At 44.0% G+C, this 18,702-nt stretch overlaps 1 protein-coding gene across 1 annotated transcript in view; it reads left to right on the top strand.

The window, feature by feature from the left end:
- The first annotated feature begins 1,441 nt into the window (after positions 1-1,441).
- FARP2 (FERM, ARH/RhoGEF and pleckstrin domain protein 2) overlaps positions 1,442-18,702 on the top strand; it is a 37,513-nt gene continuing 20,252 nt past the window's right edge. Inside the window, exons 1-7 of the mRNA XM_053460423.1 lie at positions 1,442-1,506; positions 11,150-11,369; positions 14,040-14,144; positions 15,378-15,420; positions 16,148-16,226; positions 16,304-16,401; positions 17,054-17,168. Of these exons, the coding sequence (XP_053316398.1) occupies positions 11,166-11,369; positions 14,040-14,144; positions 15,378-15,420; positions 16,148-16,226; positions 16,304-16,401; positions 17,054-17,168 (644 nt within the window). The 5' untranslated portion in view covers positions 1,442-1,506; positions 11,150-11,165. The remainder of the gene's footprint in view (positions 1,507-11,149; positions 11,370-14,039; positions 14,145-15,377; positions 15,421-16,147; positions 16,227-16,303; positions 16,402-17,053; positions 17,169-18,702) is intronic.

Below are 18,702 nucleotides of genomic sequence, written 5' to 3'. Positions count from 1 at the left end.
AAGCTATACCTTTTCTAAATACACGTAGTTATATGGAAAGCTGTAACGATACTTTTATCTTGCGTTCTATAAAAATAGGTTAAAGATGATAATTTCATAAATTGGCTGTGTTGTAAAGTATTTTTATTGGCACTGATTATACCGAATACATTTTAATGCATTTACACCAGGCGCCTTTTACAATAGGTTACTGTAACCTCTTGCTGCCATCATCGGCTTTTCCTCTTCCAGATCTTGCACCTATAGCATGGGTGATATTCTAGCCTTTTTTAGCACCCGAAACCCCAGACGAGGGGCAGTTCCTGGAGTTAACGAGTGAAATAACACTTTGAACTAGGTGTCCAAACAAAACCGTGAAGTTTCCTTGTTTAAGTCAACGGGGCAATGCGACCAATGAGAGCGGCTGCTCTCTGTTATCCCCCGGGAATCGGCACAGGGCGCTCGGCCTAAACTTTAATACCTGGAACACCCGCTCCTCAACTGGGCATGTGCACTCCTACTCCCATCACACTTATCATTAGACTTTAGTGGGTCTCGGATACAGAATGCTCAATAAGGCCTCCCACGCTTGGAATACCTGCTCTCCCCATATTTATCTTTACCATCTCTTCTGCCTTCATTGGGATCAAACCATGGAAAGCGGGGGGAGAACGGGGAAATACTGGGGAATCCCCCCATGCATTTAGAGAGGGGTCTGCCAGGAGAAGCGTCCGCTCAGCTATCAGGCATTAGAGTATCCGCTTTAACTCCCTGCAGTCACAATATGAAAACGCACATCGGCTAATGCCGGCCCGGCCGCAATCACGTGCACATCACAGCTTCCATTAGCTGAACTTTGAAACTAAATACAATGGCTCTGATCGCCAAACAGAGGCTACATATATGTAACTATCGGAGCTGGTTATGCCAAAACCACCGGAAGTGACAATTCTCTCTATAAAGAGTAATATCCTCCCTAGGTTTCTGAGACAGCAGCACTGCACGCCATATTGTGTTCCATAACTGAGCTCCACACACTAGGTGCAACTAAATGTTCTACAACGGTTTTAAAGCGGCGGCCATTTCCTCGGTGCAATTAAATGAATAATACGTGTCCTTGACATTTTGAAATATCTTCTACTTAGGTGGGAAACGAGAATAAGAACTTCTTACGACCCCCGCCAGTGGCGGTGAGCCGACATGTTTATCCGAAAAGTTTGTTACAAGCTGGAGCTCTAGCACAGCCACGCCCTCACTTCCTCCTCACTAAGCCCTGTTGCTGTGCTGTCCGTCAACCACCCGGCACCCACTGAGAGCTTTTGCGCAACTTTAACCCGCCCCCTGCGTTCCCAGCTGTGGGAAGCGACATATGCGCGTCGCTCCGCCCATTAGCGCTACAGGCATCCCGCCCACTCACAAGGTAACGCCCAGTCACGGTGAGGCAGCCAATCCGGAGTATAGCCGTTAGTGTCGGTGAGAGTTTCGGAGGAGGAAGGTTAGCGGAGTTGCGGCCTCAGCAGGGCTCAGGTAGGAGTTGTGGTTTAATGTTTAATACGTTGTGTTTTCGGTGGTCGTTTCTATGTCTCTCCGAGTTTCCAGCCCCGCTCTGTCGCTACTCAACAGCCTTCAGTTATGTGCAGTTCTTCCCGGGCACCGCAGCGTAAAGGTGCCCCCGACCTGTGTAATAAGCGGGCAGACAGCTGAGTATGTCTCGGGTAACTTTTGTTGTTTCTGGTTTGTTGATGGACTGCGGCTCCCACAGCTCACAGACAGACTTCTGTGTATGTTGGGAGTTCTGGTCCTGCACGGCAGCCTTTGCCTAATAGTAGCTTGATCAGTGAGCAGAGATTTTGTCCTGATCGCCCCGAGTGTCCTTTTATGCAAACCTGGAAGATCAGTTAAGTTCAGGGAATGCTGTTCTTCACTGGCAGGCATTGTGTGGATTTCAGTGTTTATTGTTGGCACGTTGTCATTTTCTAGCAATCTCTGTGTTTATATCTCTTCCTAGAAACGGTTTGCTTGGTGAATGTGGATACCCCCCTTCTTATGTAAATGTGGATACCCCCCCCTCTTTTTATGTGAATGTGGATTCCCCCCCTCTTTTATGTGAATGTGGATTTCACCCCCCTTCTTCTTATGTGTATGTGGATTCCCCCCTCTTCTTATGTCAATATGCCCCCTCTTCTTATGTGAATATGCCCCCCCCCTTATGTGAATGTGGATCCCCCACGCTAAATAATTACTGGGCTCATGATTGCCGTAGTGAATGTGGATGGAGTCCTGAGGTGTATTAATGTCTGTGTGTAATCGCCACGTGCTGTACGATAAGTGATGGATCTGATAAATAATGACAGTAACGGGCTAATATGTTCTCCTGATGCTTGCAGGTAATATTATGCCATACGTGGCCCTCTGTCTGTGACACTTGTGTTATTAATGCTTTAAGGTGTTGGGCTGAAGGGTGTTTCGCTCAGGCGAATTTACTAGACAAACCCTGACGCTCTCATCATGAATGTGGGATATGGAGTGACTCGGTCTCAATGACCCACCTGTACACTGTGATGAAAGCCTATGGAGGAACAGACCTCATCAGCATTGCCGTAAAGAATTCTGAGGATTCTGCTGATCTGCTGTACTCCGTTCATGGAATGAATTGGAGCGTCTCTAATGGCAGTCTCCTTGGCAGGGTTAGGGTGTGTGGTGGGTGTGCTAAGTGTGTTTGTGTTTCATGGAAATCCTGTTCTGGACAGTGAAAGGAATCCTTATGTGTTTCTGATGGTGTTGAAGAGGAAATAGGTGTTTATTGCCCCTTTACGCTATTAAAGTCAGTGGGGGGTCTGCATTCCAGAAGGTTGTCCCCACTGTGCGGCCAGGATAGCTGGAGCTACGCTATAGTTTGAGAGTGTGTTCGGGGAGCTTGGGTCCTAACTGCATCTCGGCTTTTATATATATATATATATATATATATATATATAGCACTTGTTCTTCACCATGCTTCTTAGCTAAGGGGCAATGTATAATGTTTTTAGAAGTGAGTGCAGACGGTGCCTTAACATTATTATTTATGTATATATTTATATATAGCACCATCATATTCCATAGTGCTGTACAACAGGTGTGAGATGAATACGTTTGTTGGTCTCGGAATCTCATACCGTTCTCATTTAGTAAATATGGAAATGTGTATTTTCCCCCAGAGTTTAGTTCAGGCAGCGTCTTCGAGCGCCGGGATCGGCAGTGCGAGTTCGTGTGTTCCCAGTGAATCGGATTACTGTACGTGTTGTGATTTTTCCTACCAGTTCCCCATGTGTGACGGGCGCTCAGAGGGTTTGATAGGCAGTTGCGCGCAATTATTTCAGCGGCTAGCAAATGCGTTTGTGTTCTCTTCATTGAGAATTCCTGCCGTCTGACTTCTTTTGGCACTCTCCTGCATCTAAAGCAAGCGAGTGCGTGTGTGTGTGTATGGATGTATGTATGTATGTGTCTGTGTGTATGTATGCTGGCATGAAAGTTGTATTTCATGTAGACCTATGTATGTGTTGAAAGGCATGGGCTCCTGTGCATTCTCTCCTGGTGGCTTAGTATGATGGTGATGACATGCAGTGATTCTGTTGATATGCGATTTATAACACTGGTTGTTGTATAAAAAAAAAACAGAGCGTTTCTATGTCGTGAGTGAATTCTTGTCTCCGGGCCTGTATGCTATGAATGAAGCAGTCAGATAATAAAATAAAACCGGAACAATCGTGGGTCAAAGGCAAGCTTTCACAATAGTTACGTGTCCTGTAGTTGATGTGCCGTGGTTTGTAAGGAATATTCGTGTAATATTTGTCTCAAAAAGTTGCAGAAATAGTAACTTTCACTTATCCCCATGTTTCACGTGAGTACTCCTCTTCCCATGATCCTCTGCTGTTTGCACATCAGACCATGGCACCAATAGCGTCACACGCAGTGCAGGGTGAGAGGTAGTCCCTTAAATATTTAGGGCACCAATGACACGCATGTACTGTCGCTAAAAACAAATATAGCAAAATGTATTTATCTGCGACGAAGCTGTGATGGGTGTGATGCCAGCCGAGGCTCCTACTGCCTCTTTTCATGTCTTAAGTCTCGCCAGCAAAGCGGAAAACTGGAACTAAATGACCCCCAGCGCAAAACTCTCTGCAGTCTTACTGTTCTGCTTCTAGTAACGCAAACAAGCAGCAAGTGGCGGTGGCTTGAGCTGCAGGTGACGCGTTGTACTGTGAATGCATCGCTCGTCGGTACAGTGTTTTTTTTTTAAATTATGCTTGGGTTGGGGATAAGCCTAAAGATGCCTGAAATGTTTTGGTGTTGCCTGGAATAACCTCATGAGTTGTTCTATTTATACATATTATATTACTATGACATATCACTCGTGATGTAGATGTGGCATGTTGCCACAGGGGTACATCTGATGGGTATATACGGGCGCGTGGTGCGTACGGACGCGTTCAATCTCTTTAATATGGTGCTTTGCTCTGGCTGCTTGAGTGGCTGACCTGCTAATTATCCGTAATCACGGCTGAGAGTTAATAAGCAGATAATCCATCACCATTATGGCTAATGTGGGTATTCCTAAATCCAGCTCCAGCTGTTTGAATTGAAGTAAATGAACTTTTGGAATTTGCTTGTTTTCCAGGAAATCTATTATAACATTATTTATTGTTATTAGTAGTAATTGGTCATTTAAACCACATGCTTTGTTCCCATAGAACTAGTACATGCAGTGTGTTTCAAAAGAGCGTTCTGACAACTGGGCTTCTAAACCTTGTTTTCTGTTCACTAAATATTCTAATAGATTAGAGTTTATATCTTTGGTCTGAATTTAGCCTTTTATATGGTTGCCAAATTGCAATTAAAGGGACGCTGCCGCCATCATACGCCCATATGATATGCATAGTAGGAGTGTTGAGTGGTCCCTTTAATTTTCTGCCATGTTCCCCTTGTAAACGTATCGGGCGTTTTAGCAGAATCCCCCAATAGGCTCTTGCTTGTTGCTTCGCCCCTCCGCTATCTGCAGTACAGCCGATGCGTTCGGCCAAACACCTCTCCTTCCACATGGTGTACTCGCCGCTAGTCGGCTCCAGCGCTGGCTCAGTAAGCGATCAAGGTGGGCAGCCGGTGACGAGAGACATCGGACCATGGAAAAGATGTTCCGCTGCAGCTTCCACTAAAGATATTTTTTATTTCATTTTTTACTTACGTATTCTTTGTTTCAAAAGTTAACAGGGACACTGGAGGGTCCCTTTAAACAGTCCCCATCTGAACCCCATCCCTTCCCGGGCATCTCTAGCTTGGCACTGTTCCAATGCTACACGTTTCCTAACTCTTTAACCGGTTCCCATTATTTTAGTACATGTATGTAACTACTTCACAAATAAGCCATTTGTCTTATTGGCAGCCCGTTGCCTGCTTGAGGGCATAACGCACGGGGCTGTGGGATATGATGGCGCTCTCTGAGCCAATAAATGTTAGGCGTTGGGGAAGTGTTCTGCTCCTGTCCTTTCTTCGAGGCATGTGGATACACGCGTTGCCTCAGGGTAAGGAGTCATCACAATTTCCCGGCTCAGAATCCTGTGAACGCTTGGAAATGTTGCATTAAATCGTTATAATAATTGTCTAGATAAGACAACTAGCTTTCATGCAATAGGTATTTTCACCCATAGGGTTGTTTAAGTGTTTTTGAATCCTATTAGTGGGTCTATTAAATAGACATGAGATAAACCGTACAACCCTCAAGATAGTAAGCTTGCGAGCAGGGCTCTCTCCCCCTAATGTATCGGTTTGTCTTAGTCTGTCATTTCTCGTCGTGTCATACCCCTTCAACATATTTAATGTTTAAAGTGCTGCGTAAACTGTTGGCGCTATATAAATAAAAGATAATAATAAAATAACACAAAATGCGAAACAAACATATTGTAATAGGACATACTGATCGCACGATCATTGTATACAGCCACTGAATCAATAATACAATAAATAAAGTTGCTACTTGTGATCCGCAGTATTTCCCAGAGGGTGCGGCGATAAGGCGTGGTGGGGGCGGAGTCACGACCCCCGAAATCCAAATCATACAATGTGCAGCATCAATGAGCACATGCAAGTCACATGGGGACGCAAATGCTGTTTCTATGGCGACGTGTGAAACTCTCACAATAATAACACAGTGATTCGTCCACAATCCATATCTCTGCTGTGGGACTGGTTTCCAGCTCTGTCCGCATGCGAAGCCGCGTTCTTTCGTTGGTGGCCGCGGTTAGATGTATTTGTGACGTCATCTTGTTTCATGTGCTAAAGATCCACGTGGCAGTGCACAGGATTCCTTCATATTTGTGTCTTTATTGTATATTATTTGGTTACAGAGTCCCTTTAAATCCATGTAATTGTCTTAATTAAGTAATACAAATGTTCTGTTTGTAGGATGTTATTTGGCAGGGGATCTCCGGAAGAAACGCGTATCATTACACGGGTACAGCCAACATTGCGTTCCCCCTCAGGCATGCGACGGCTAAGAAGTCCGTGGTCAGCAATAGTTGGGGAGGTTGTGGCCGGCATCTGATTTCCACTGTAGAGAAAAACCTACTAGTCAGGAATGAATAGAACGTTATAATCGGGACTTGTCTGCGGGATCCTTTTCACTAGTGAACTAAAGTGGCCCCTTAATGTATATTTTGCGCACCTTTTTAGATGCTTTTCTGCTTACACTTCTGTAACTAAATGCTGCGTTATAATCATCATTCCTAGGACAGCTAATTGCCCAAACCTTCACCAAAATAATTATTTGTGGGAAATGCTGGTCACATAGATGATTTTGGAAAGCAGATTTTTCCATTTTAATTTTTTTTATTTTTTTTTGTGATTAAATGGCCACTAAAGAAGACCCCCTGCCTGCAGTGTTCCCCGAGCCAGCAGTATAGCTCACTGGGGGACCAGGTGGATTTAAAGTGTTCTTTAAACTTTCAGAGAATTATATAGTCTGCTAAAGATTATCTGGTTATATATTAATATCATTGTGCCTTAAACTGCAACTATGTTTCACTTTAAGCGGCGGTGAGTTCATTGAGTCTTCTGGACCTGTGTAATTGGCTTCCTCCGTGTAGACTTTCAACAGGTTCGTATAACATTGTCTATTGGGATGACTTCTCCCCCCATTAAAACTGCATTCTGCAGGCATTGCCTCCTCCGCACGGATTAAGCCTTGATAACACACTGACACTGTATATACTAGTCTAGTACAGTAAGCCCAGAGGCTCATACTTATCAAGTCAGCGCTGGACCCTGTGACAACCTTCAGTAGTTGCCATAAAGTTGCCAAGCAGGTAGGTGTGTGTGTGTGTGTGTGTGTATGTATATATATATGTGTATATATGTATGTATATATATATGTGTATGTATGTATGTGTATGTATGTATGTATGTATATGTATATATATATGTGTATGTATGTATGTATGTATATATATATATATATATATATGTATGTGTATGTATATGTATATATATATATAATATGTGTGTGTGTGTGTGTATTCTCAATGACCAGCTTCCTGTGTTACCTGCTAGGCGAGCTGGCCCTGCGTACGGTATCGTTATTGAGCAAGGTTGATGTTCATCTTGCTGCAACTTGTCTCTATCTCTTAAAGAAATTGTCTCCTAAATACATTTATCATATGATGACACGAGAACCACAAGGTCATCCTGAAAATGGGGTGGGGGGTTGTTTGTATACGAGCCTAGAGTCTGCGAGTCACTATATAAATAATTTCCATATATGTGTTTTCCTTGTTTTATATTCTTGTTCATGAGGAACTCCTTGAGACATTATTTAGCTTGAGAGGATGAAAGGGCTACTAGGAATTGTATCCTGGCACCTATGGTTACACCCGCTAGACACACAAACTGGCTTGAAAAATAGAGTCCTGGATTACAATGAGAGCACTAGCTGACATGCCTTGGCATATAATACACTGATGGCGTCTGTGTTAGTATCTGTGTATAGCGAAATAATCTATTTATGCCAATATCGACATGTTTGCAAACAATCCCGTTCAATCCCCTGTTGTGCAAAGTTTTCAAAATCACTTTGGGAATTGTAAGCCTAGACATGAATATGGAGATACGAGGTCTGTCACTTTTGGGTTATCCATGGTGACATGGACTCCCTCATTCACACACAGTTTTGAGCATGATGCAGGCTAGCGTTATTATATGTAGGATCTAAAAAGTTAGGCTTCTGGTGTATGAAGTCGTGCCTTTCACAGGTCACAAAGTTAGCTGCTTGTGTTGCATATTATGACATTTTGGTCCTTTGCTGGCAATGCCCAACCAGGAGCACAGACCACTACTGGGAGCGTTTGCTTCTGAAAAGGAGGATGATGGATCCGATAATTCTGGTGTTTTTCACTAATGGAAGTGTTTGAAGGATGGCTGGATTTCAACTCCTTGAAGGTCCACAAAGGTCCAACACCAGTGATCTTCTGCTGCAGGGAAAGTTTGACTGGCCCTGTATAATGTATAGCTAAATCCACATTTGCTCCTTAAATTAGAAAAACTTGTCATTGTACATTAGTGAAGTGAGAGAGTTAAAACCACAACTCTTCCCTATAGTGAGTAAACCCTCAATCTTCCAGCGTCGGGTTCTGGGTAGTGTTTTACTTTGAAATGTGATCACATAAACACTGATGGCTCGACGTCTGTGCTCTTGTCTATCTGTGTAGATGTTTGCCATCTGGGAGACGGGGGAACTCGTGTGTACGTTGCATTCCCTTCTTTGAAGTTTTAGCGGCTCTGCTTGTCATTAAAATACAGTATTTCTTTTTACCATGGCTGCCGACTAGGCAAGATTAAATACATATGTCCTATTTAGGGATGATCTAGGCGTTTACGTTTAAATTAACCCAAAATCACCACAAAGTCCTAATAAGGAAATGTGTGTGTGTGTGTGTGTGTGTGTGTGTGTCTATGGACTCCCCATCCAGCTCAGGATCTGGGCGCCCAGGGCAGAGTTCGGGGTCGTGCCCCATGCTGATGTCACATCCGGTTCCAGAAGCACAGCTAAGGGGCATTTCCGTCAGGACGCTCCAGCATGCCCTTTACTTAGAGGAGCCTGGGGCAGCTACTTCTCTTGCCCCTTCATCGTTATGGCTCTCACATCCATGCATGCTCTATGAAGTCCAAAAAAGAGGACCCCCGCTAGACCGGTGCGTAGTGGGGGGAAAGCGCTTTATTAGCTCGCTGCTGACTCGTCTGAAGGATATGAAGCCTGCAGGTCTGCATTGACGGAGGAATGATCCCTGCACGTATTATTTTAAGGATGAAATATATAACTGGTGTATAGGAGATGCATATCTGATGCGTGACTGATGGTCCGTCCGTGTCATTGACTACGGATGTGTTCATGCAGGAATCATTCGCACGGCTGGCAGCCTGCTGCAGGTTGCCATGAAATGCATCGCCATTCACAGAGAGGTAAAGGACACACTCAGAAGACGTTCACCTAGACCTCTGTCCCTCCGTTTACTGGCGGACGTGGCGCTTGGCTGCTGACTCGCTCTCGTTACTGACTTCAGAGGCCTTTACACAAATATTTTCCTAATAAAAATGCTCTTTGAGCTGTCGGGATGTTTTTTTTTGTTACTAATGTAACTTGATTGACTACTTGATCATTAGTGGATTTATCTGTATATCTTGAAATGACGATGCCAGGAATTCTGTGCATCCACTGGTTTGTTTGTTTTTATATATAGAAAGCACCGTTCAAACGTTTTAGGGTCACTTAGCTTTTTAATTGTAAAACAGACATTTCTAGCTGTAACATAATTGCGGAAGGGTTCTGTAACAATCAATTAGCCTTTTAAACTTGGATCAGCGAACACAACGTGCCGTTGGAACACAGGAGTGATGGGAGTCACCCCCCGAGATGCAGCATCTGTGCTTTCTGAATCCTGTTTGTTTCCCTTTCCACATAACATTCAAAACCAAATATGCTGATGTAACCATCTATTAGTACCAATATATATCAAGTCAAATAAGCACACATGGACCTGATTTTTCTGTGTAATATTCGTTTGAAGAGTAGGTTTTGGTTTTAAAAAAAACCTTAATACCAGAACTACAGTAGAGGTTTCGCGGATTTACAAACTCTAAACAAAGTTGCAAATTTTCATAAATCAGTAAGTTCTACTTATGTCGGAACAGAAACTTTGAAAACAGCCGTTTATCTCAATTTTTCACGAACCTCCGTTCTTGAACCCAGCTGGGTAAATGATATCAAACGGGCCGGCTGGGTAAATGATATCAAACGGGCCGGCTGGGTAAATGATATCAAACGGTATCATCTACTTGGGTAAACCTGAGGAGCCCACTTGGGAAAGTTTATAATGTTACTTGTTTGTCATCCAACAGTTTTGCACGGAACTGGGGCTTTGCGGGCGAGCAGAACACTTTGCGTAGCGTAACTTCCCAGGCCAGCTTTTCTTTGATGAGGGAACCTACGTGTTGTGTTAAAGGGATTGTCCAGCCGTCATATGCGCTTTGATAGCTGTGTGGTCTCTTTTTAGAGGTACACGGCATTGCTTTTGCAAGGGAAATGAACCATAAACTGTGCCTTTAATGTTGGGAAATTCCATGAAAATCTTCTTGAGGTTTGACTTTTCCACTCATTTTACCATCGCCACCCTGCTGTTTGAATTAATGAGTTCTCAATGCCCCCATCTTGTGCAGTAAAACCTTTCTGCTTGAATAAACCAGCACCGAGGGATTTATCATTCAGTGTGCTTGTGCTTAACAGGTTGATCTTCGCTCTTCTGTTTGCTCGGGGAAAGCCTGTTCTGTCGGTTAGACTCGTTCTGTCGTTAGATCCGTAACACTGATAACGTGTAATGGGTATAGCAATTGTCGATTTCATCAGAATAGGCAGATATGCATCGAGGCTACTGTTCTTCTGGGAACTAAAATCCAACAGATGTGACATGCAGCATAAATCTGCTTTATTAATGCCTTTTCGTTTGGTTTTGCTGACAGATTAAGAGCTTTTGTAGGCTATTTTTAACAGCTTCCCCTTACAGAACCTTTGACGTGTTGACTATTGCATTTAACCAATATATTCTATTGATCTTTTATCAATCATATTCTATTTTTTTCCCCGCAGGCAGGTTCTGGGCATCATGGAGGAGACGGAGGGCACGTATCGTGTGCTACAGACGCCCGGTGCCCGTCTTGGCACCCAGAGAAACGCTGGCATCAGCACGCTCGAGCCGGGGCAGAACCTCAACACAGCTTTGTCGTCTTCTCCTCCCAAGAGTTCAAACCATGACATGCAGTCCTATGTGCAGTTGCTGGATGGCACTTGGTTCCCTGTGGATATAGGGGTAAGATCCTTAAACCATACGAGGTTCTTAAACATCAAGGAGTGTTTTTATTTCAAGTTTGTGTTTTTCATGTTTATTTATTTCCTTTTTTTGATATAGTGAATTTGCAGCAAGTTATTCAGGTTGTCAATGTAAAAATGACTATTCTGCACACCTCGTTCCCTTTGTTATCCTATGTCCGGTTGGGGACTAGCAGGCAGCCATTGTTAACCCAGGTTTGCTTTGAATGAGGAGCAGATGGACATAGGATAAGCTGCTCTAACAAGCTTTGCTCTCTTTACCTATGTGTGTACAAATCCCTGTTCAGGAGTACGGGCTGGCCGTCCCACTTAAAGATACAGAGATTCGTTTTCTATACCATAGCGTTGTCGATGGTGGATAAATATATATCACAGGGGTCCAAGACTACATTTTCTTCCAGATGTCTAAGAATATTCTGGCCTTTTCTCAAAAGTAAAGCAAGTGAAGAAAGAGGTAAACGGCATTCGTTTGTGTAATCATTTGTCGAGTTCTCCGGATGATCTGATGGAGATGGAAGTTTCCGTCCACCAACTGCTAGGGTGCTGCACATGTTGAGCGAAGCGTAAGGCGTACGTTCCTTGTATTGTAAATGGGTCTGTTGTACAACCAGAACCGTATTTAGGTCCTGGATGCCTGGCACAAACAAGTAGAATGTCTCCTGCTTCCCAAACTATTGTATTCTACTCCATCGCCCGAGCACCGAGGCTGTGTGGGCTTTGGCTCGGAGCACGCGGTGGTGGTGATGGTGGCGGTGTGAGTGATGTAACCAAGCATATTCCCCTGAATGAGATCTGTTCCGGCATGTGCTATGAGTCAGGAGGGAGGTTCGCTAAACACCCTTATCTGTTCATGTGCGAAATCGCGGAGCTGGAAAGGCGCCCTATTGTTTGCCGTCAGCGGAGGCCGTGTGATGAGAAAATGTGATTGTGCATTTTAATACAGTACGGGCTTGTCTGCGATATAACATCTTGGAACTTGTATAGAGGGCAAGAGTGGTTACCTGTGTAATAAACACCGCTTCTGTGATCCAGTAGAAAACCACAGCGCCTTCAATAAATACGGAGATACATCTGTGCAGGAAGAAATAGTATTATTGTAATATGCATTGTGATCACTTACTGGGTCAACCTAATCCTACAAATTGCCGCTGCCTAGACTTCCAAGGCATTAGCGGCCTGTTATAGATATATAGTTATAGATAGATATATACCGGTAGTTATAGATGGGTATCTAACATCCATACGGAAATTAAGGTAGCATTCTGATAACAAGTTTGATGATTTTGTCAGTGCCATGGGAGGGGGGGGTTGCATTTTATAAGCTGCACATAGAGTATAAAAAAAAAAACAACCCTAAGAATCATTGTATGATTAACTTCCCCAGAGGTGAACAATAAAACACCCCAGTGTAGAAGCTACATGCCCAAAATAATGAATTTTCTTCCTCAATGGTTTTGTCATGCTGCACTTACATCATGCTTCCATATTTGGGCACTTCCTGTTATGATGATGAGGCAATGAACATGTGGCCCATTCAACGTAAAAATTGTATTTTGACTGTAGATTTTGCATGTTGGGGGTGCAGACAGAGATTGACAGGTATTAGTTCCTGATTCGATATCGGTGTCCAAACTAAGGTTGAGTCATGTGATCTTGTAATACAGATTTTCTTTTGAGGCGGATATCCATGCTTATCATGCTGATAGTGTTCTCCTTGGCATAGAACTGAATTTCACAGCTTTAAAAAAGCTAATAAATCCCCAAAAAGCAGTACCTCTATAATTCTATCTTGCCTACTTTTGTTAGTCCTCTCACAACCAAAAGAAACCACTTACTGTCTGGAAGGTGTTTTTTTTCTTCTTGGATCCACCCAAACCTTTCTAATATTACATTCTACATTGTGGGTTTCTGTTTCCTTTGGCACTTGCCACCTTAAGAAAAAAAGTACTTTTAGTGCTAATCGTGCTTCGCCAGGTGAGTAGGCCGCGTCCTCTTGGTTTTGCTCACGTTGGGCACGTGTTAGTTAAAAGGAGCGGCGGCGTGTGTTAAGATCCGCGGGGTTAACCTCATGGAATTTCTTTGGCTTCACACAAGCTGATTCTGTGATTTCCATTAGTGAGGGAATATTCTGAATTCCAGAGAGAATTGCGTCCATATGCTTAGAACACAAACATCTCTTCCGTGGTTAACCCTTCTGCTCCCAACCTTGCTTTGTATTTGCTTTTATATTGAAATGAACTAGATGAAGCCATAGTGGGAACCCGAATGGCTCTGCGGGCTGCCAGGCCTCTCGGGTAGCAGGGTTACCCTACTGGATGGCCACATTGCTTTTGAACTGGGCCACTTTCCAGGGATCTTATTGACTGCAACAATGGCCAGTAATCTTTGTATGCTTAATAAATGAAGTTCTACATTTACTTTTCCCTGTGATTTTATATCCCAAATGTAATGCATTTATGTTTATAACGATGTCGAGTATGGACAGGGCTAAACAGCCAAGGATTTTAGGATTTTGGCTCCTGGCCTAATGTTTTGTAACTTTACCCTTTACTACTTTTAATATTTAATTTGTCTGAAATCCTGAAATTATTGTTCTTTGTGAATATGGTGCTTTTTTCTCTCTCTAACAAGCCCTCTCTGTCCTCTGCAGCCGAAGACCACAGGACAGGCATTGCTGAGCCAACTGTTCACTCCTCTAAACGTGGTGGAGACGGACTATTTCGGGGTTGAGTTCCAGACGGCACAGTCGCACTGGGTATGTGAAGTTTCTGCGTGTTGTGATAAGTGTTAAACTTGTTTCGTCTTCACCTTGTGTAACCGAACGCTGCAGATGACACGTGATGACTTCATGCCATTTGTCTCACGCAGGGGCCTTTCAGGTTAAGTAGATGTTAGGATCTTGGAACTGCTATTTTAAATACAGGCTTAATGTGTCTGTTGCTGGGTCGAAGCTGCTGCTTCTTGTGTAAATATAAAGTGAATAGGCCTAGCGTTTTTATTTAGAACAGTATGTTAAAGTGCACAGAGACTGTTAACAGAACAACTACAGAAATGTTTTGGGATTTTGTATGTTTGTTTTCTGGGGGGGGGGAGAAAAGCAGAGAAAACTTTCAAGGGTCAAATTAAAGGGCAGTCCCGGGTACCCTCACCTATAAAGAATGCACATGAAAGTATTTTAGGAGCCTTTTAGTACGCGTTCTTCAAAGTGCGTAGAATAAATTGCTTACCGTTAGGAGAAGCTGCAGCGTAATGCCTCCTCCTTGGTCCCTGTTCCAAGCCACAGATTGGCTACTTAAATCAGTCAATCAGTGCCAAGAAAGCACTCCTACTGAAGTCCGTGGAAGCGCTTCCTGCACATGCTCGCTTGTTAGACCCCCGGCGACCTCTGCCAAGCCAGCGCTGGAGCTGACTGGTTGTAAATATATCACGTGGTAGGAGAGACATTAAAGTGGCCGAAGTATCCCTCCAGTTTGCAGCTAAAGTTTCAGTGCAATGTGTTAAGAGCTTTCAGGATTTGTGCACCTCCCCAACTGATGCAGCCACTTTAATTCTCTAGAAAAGGTATAACGACGCACGCAGCCACTTTAATTCTCTAGAAAAGGTATAACGACGCACGCAGCCGCTTTAATTCTCTAGAAAAGGTAGAACGACGCACGGTTATCTCTCTAAGTGGGAATTCTGTTTTCACTCTAATAAAAATGGTTTGTCGTGACCTTTGCATCCTCCGCTGCTCATGAAGCATGGAGTTTACGTGCTTATAAGTGATCTTTTAAATCTCTAGTTTCCCCACCACCTCCTCTCTGGCTTCAGCAATAAGCGATGGGAGTTTGAATCCTTGACACATCCCTTACGGATATGTAGGGAATAAAACAAGGGAGAGGCCTAGTACTTGTTACCGGATCCACCCGTAGCGTTCTGGTTTTAATTATTGCAATATAGCTCTGCAAATGCCCATAAAAGTAAAACTTCACTATTTTGTTCTTTTTAGGTGTGGTTGGAACAACTGAAATCTGTAACCAAGCAGCTGCGCAGTAAGTATAACATCGTGTGTGTGTGTGTGTGTGTGTGTGTGCGTGCGTGCGAAAATACACAGATCTTTCTATATTAAACGAGAAGATGACGGACGCAACGCACTGGCAGTAGGCGCATGTTGGCCCGTAAAATAAAACATGTAATAATAGAAGACCTTTGATGGTAAACCTGACCACATAAAATTTGCATCCAAGAATCTGAGCCTTCGCAGGGAATTTTGCTTCTGTTGGCGGCATATTACATTTGCTTATTTCATACAAGTGTTAGTTGGTTTAAAGTGAACTTGTCAGACGCAAGTATGTGGATGATGGCATCCCCTAGCAAAAATGTATAAACGTTTTGCTAGTTATACAAAAACACATGCAGTACAGAGAGCGTTTGGTTAGTGTGGTGATTAAATTGTTTCTTTGCTCCTCTGTCATAATTGCATAATAGGTGTGAAATGCAATATTTTGGGTCGCATGTCTCTGGCGCAGAGGTTTTCAGTGCTTCTGTTTACTCTCATCTTGGAGCCTGAATAATCAAAAACATTTCTTGGTATCTCTGATGCCATCCGTTTCTCTTTTATTATGTACTGGTAATGCCTTTTTTTTGTAAATTATTTTTCTTTTTAAACTTTTGTTTCCATAATTCCTCTTAATACTATGTTAGTTACCTGCAGATCGTTTCAATGTTACAGTTTTAAGAAATGTTTCTGAGTTCTTATTGTTACATTTATTTGTACAGAACCAAAGAACGCCAAAATGCGATTGGCTGTGAAGTTTTTCCCGCCTGATCCTGGTCAGCTACAGGAAGAATACACAAGGTTGGGCACGATCCATGCGATATGTCATGTGGCCCAATAACTTAGCAGAACGTCATTTAGATTGTGTTTGTCTTTAGGTACCTCTTTGCCCTTCAGATCCAAAGGGACCTGGGTGATGAGCGGCTGACCTGCAGCGATAATACGACAGCCCTGCTTATTTCTCTGCTAATGCAATGTGAGTTTTGCTTGGTTTTTGGGGATTTACTTTAAAAGGGGGGGTTCTTTGGCTTGGGGTGCCTGAGCGCTTCTGTACCTTTACAAGACATGTTTACAATGATCAGTCCTTTTGATCCCTGTATATGTGAATGCATACTAAATTCACCATTTGTGCGCAGCTGCCCGGGGTGACCCTGGGCTGTGCTCTGTGTGTTTTTCACAAGCACGTGTGATACAAAAGAAGTGTTATAATAGCAAAGGAGAAATGATCTTCTCATCCAAATCAAACTTACATTTAACAAATTAGAATGTTTTTTAATAATTGTAACAAGATAAACATAAGATGAGAAGAGGGTGCTCTAAAGTCCTTCACGCACCTCGTTCTCTCTCCTATGACGAATTGGCCATGGCTGCAGCAGCCGGAATAAGCTGAAATAAGCGTTTTGTCAAAATGCGGATACATGCTTTGACAACACTGATTACCTGTTTGCGGTTGTTGCAGCCCAATGTGTGATGTCACTAGTGTGAGGTAGGATCACAGAGCATTTTAGTTGTACCTGCAAAAAAACTTCCTAAAATCCATGTGTTGTCTGGTGTGATCTTTCTGATCAGCTCTGGGACTTTCGCACACTTGTTTGTTGTCGTAGTGTCACATTAATTCTCTTTTGCAGCTGAAATTGGAGATTACGATCAGAAGACAGATCTGGAACATCTGAAAAGCACACTTTATGTGCAGCGGCAGCATAGCCTGGAAGAACGGATTGTGCAATGTCACCAACAGCACATGTAAGTAAGGCAGAATGTTATTAGTACATGTGTGTGTATGTGTAATATATATATATATACTGTATTTATCGGCGTATAACACGCACTTTTTTAACTAAAATTTGAAGCTGAAATCCTACCTGCGTGTTATACGCCGATAAATCCTAGAGCCAGTGGTGGAACTACCGGGGTCGCAACTGCGACCGGGCCCTGGAGTTCTGCCAGTCAGGGGGGGCCCAAGGGGTGCCGAGCGGTTGCTGAAGACGACCGCTCGGCAACTCTCGGGCCCCCCTGACTGACAGAAATCCAGGACTCCTCTGCTGGCGGCGGCCGCCGCCTGCCTCAGCCTCAGTCGCCTGCCTCAGCCTCAGCCGCCTGCCTCAGCCGCCGCCGCCTGCCGCTTGCCTCAGCCTCCGCCGCCCGCCGCCTGCCGCCGCCGCCTGCCTCAGCGCTTCAACTCTTGTGTTGGAAGCGTGAGGCGTTTGTCTCGGGTGCCAGCCCGAGACAAACGCCTCACGCTTCCAACACAGGAGTTGAAGGTAAGTGACCGGGATGGGGTTAGGGAGAGAGAGGGGAGATCCTGAGAAGGGGGGTTAGGGTGTGTGTGTCTGAGTGTGTGTGTGTCTTACTGTGTGTGTCTTACTGTGTGTGTGTGGTTTCCCAGATAGCAGTGATTTTGATGAAGTTTTTTTTGTTCAGTTTTTTTGTTCAAAAATGGGGGTGCGTGTTATACACCAGTGCGTGTTATACGCCGATAAATACCGTATATATATGTATATATGTATATATATGTGTGTGTGTGTGTGTGTGTCAGCAAACCGAAAATAACTTGCCAACAGCCAAGACAATAACTGTTAGGCATTGATCGATTGATAGCCTGAGTGGTAATCTTGAATGTTGATAACATCTTTATATCGTTTTAGTTAAATTCAATGTTTTTCTATTTTCTCACCAACATCCAAACATATGATTACACTATTTATCAAAAGGATTGTGATGTACTCGGTTTAATGCTTATAATCATAGGCTTTTAATAATACCGTATTTGCTCGATTATAAGACTCGTCTTCTAATCGTGGTCGTCTTATAATCAGACCTCAAATAGAGGTCTGACTGAGACTAAGATCCAGATCCCCTGCACCGCTGCAGGGGACCTGGATCCTTCTGCCCCCCCTCATTTAACACTCCCCCACCCCACACACACTTACCGGTGCTTCCAGTTTCCTGCTGTATTGCCGGGGCAGCGGGTTGACGTCTACGCGATCCGCTTACTTACGCTGCAGCCGGAAGGAGGTGTGGCTAGCAGCGGGGGTTGTCTGCGTCCATCGCGCAGAACTTCCCCGACTGTCAGAGATCAGAGTTCCCCGCACCGGCGCGGGGAACTCTGATCTCTGACAGCCGGGGAAGGTCTGGGCGATGGACGCAGACAAACCCCCGCTGCCAACTCCACCTCCTTCCGGCTGCAGCGGACGTTACCTACGCGGATCGCGTAGACGTCAACCCGCTGCCCCGGCAATACAGCAGGAAACTGGAAGCACCGGTAAGTGTGTGTGGG

This window comes from Spea bombifrons, chromosome 3 (genome assembly GCF_027358695.1).
Source record: "Spea bombifrons isolate aSpeBom1 chromosome 3, aSpeBom1.2.pri, whole genome shotgun sequence".
Taxonomy (NCBI): domain Eukaryota; kingdom Metazoa; phylum Chordata; class Amphibia; order Anura; family Pelobatidae; genus Spea; species Spea bombifrons.
This window is presented reverse-complemented; position numbering and strand designations above follow the sequence as displayed.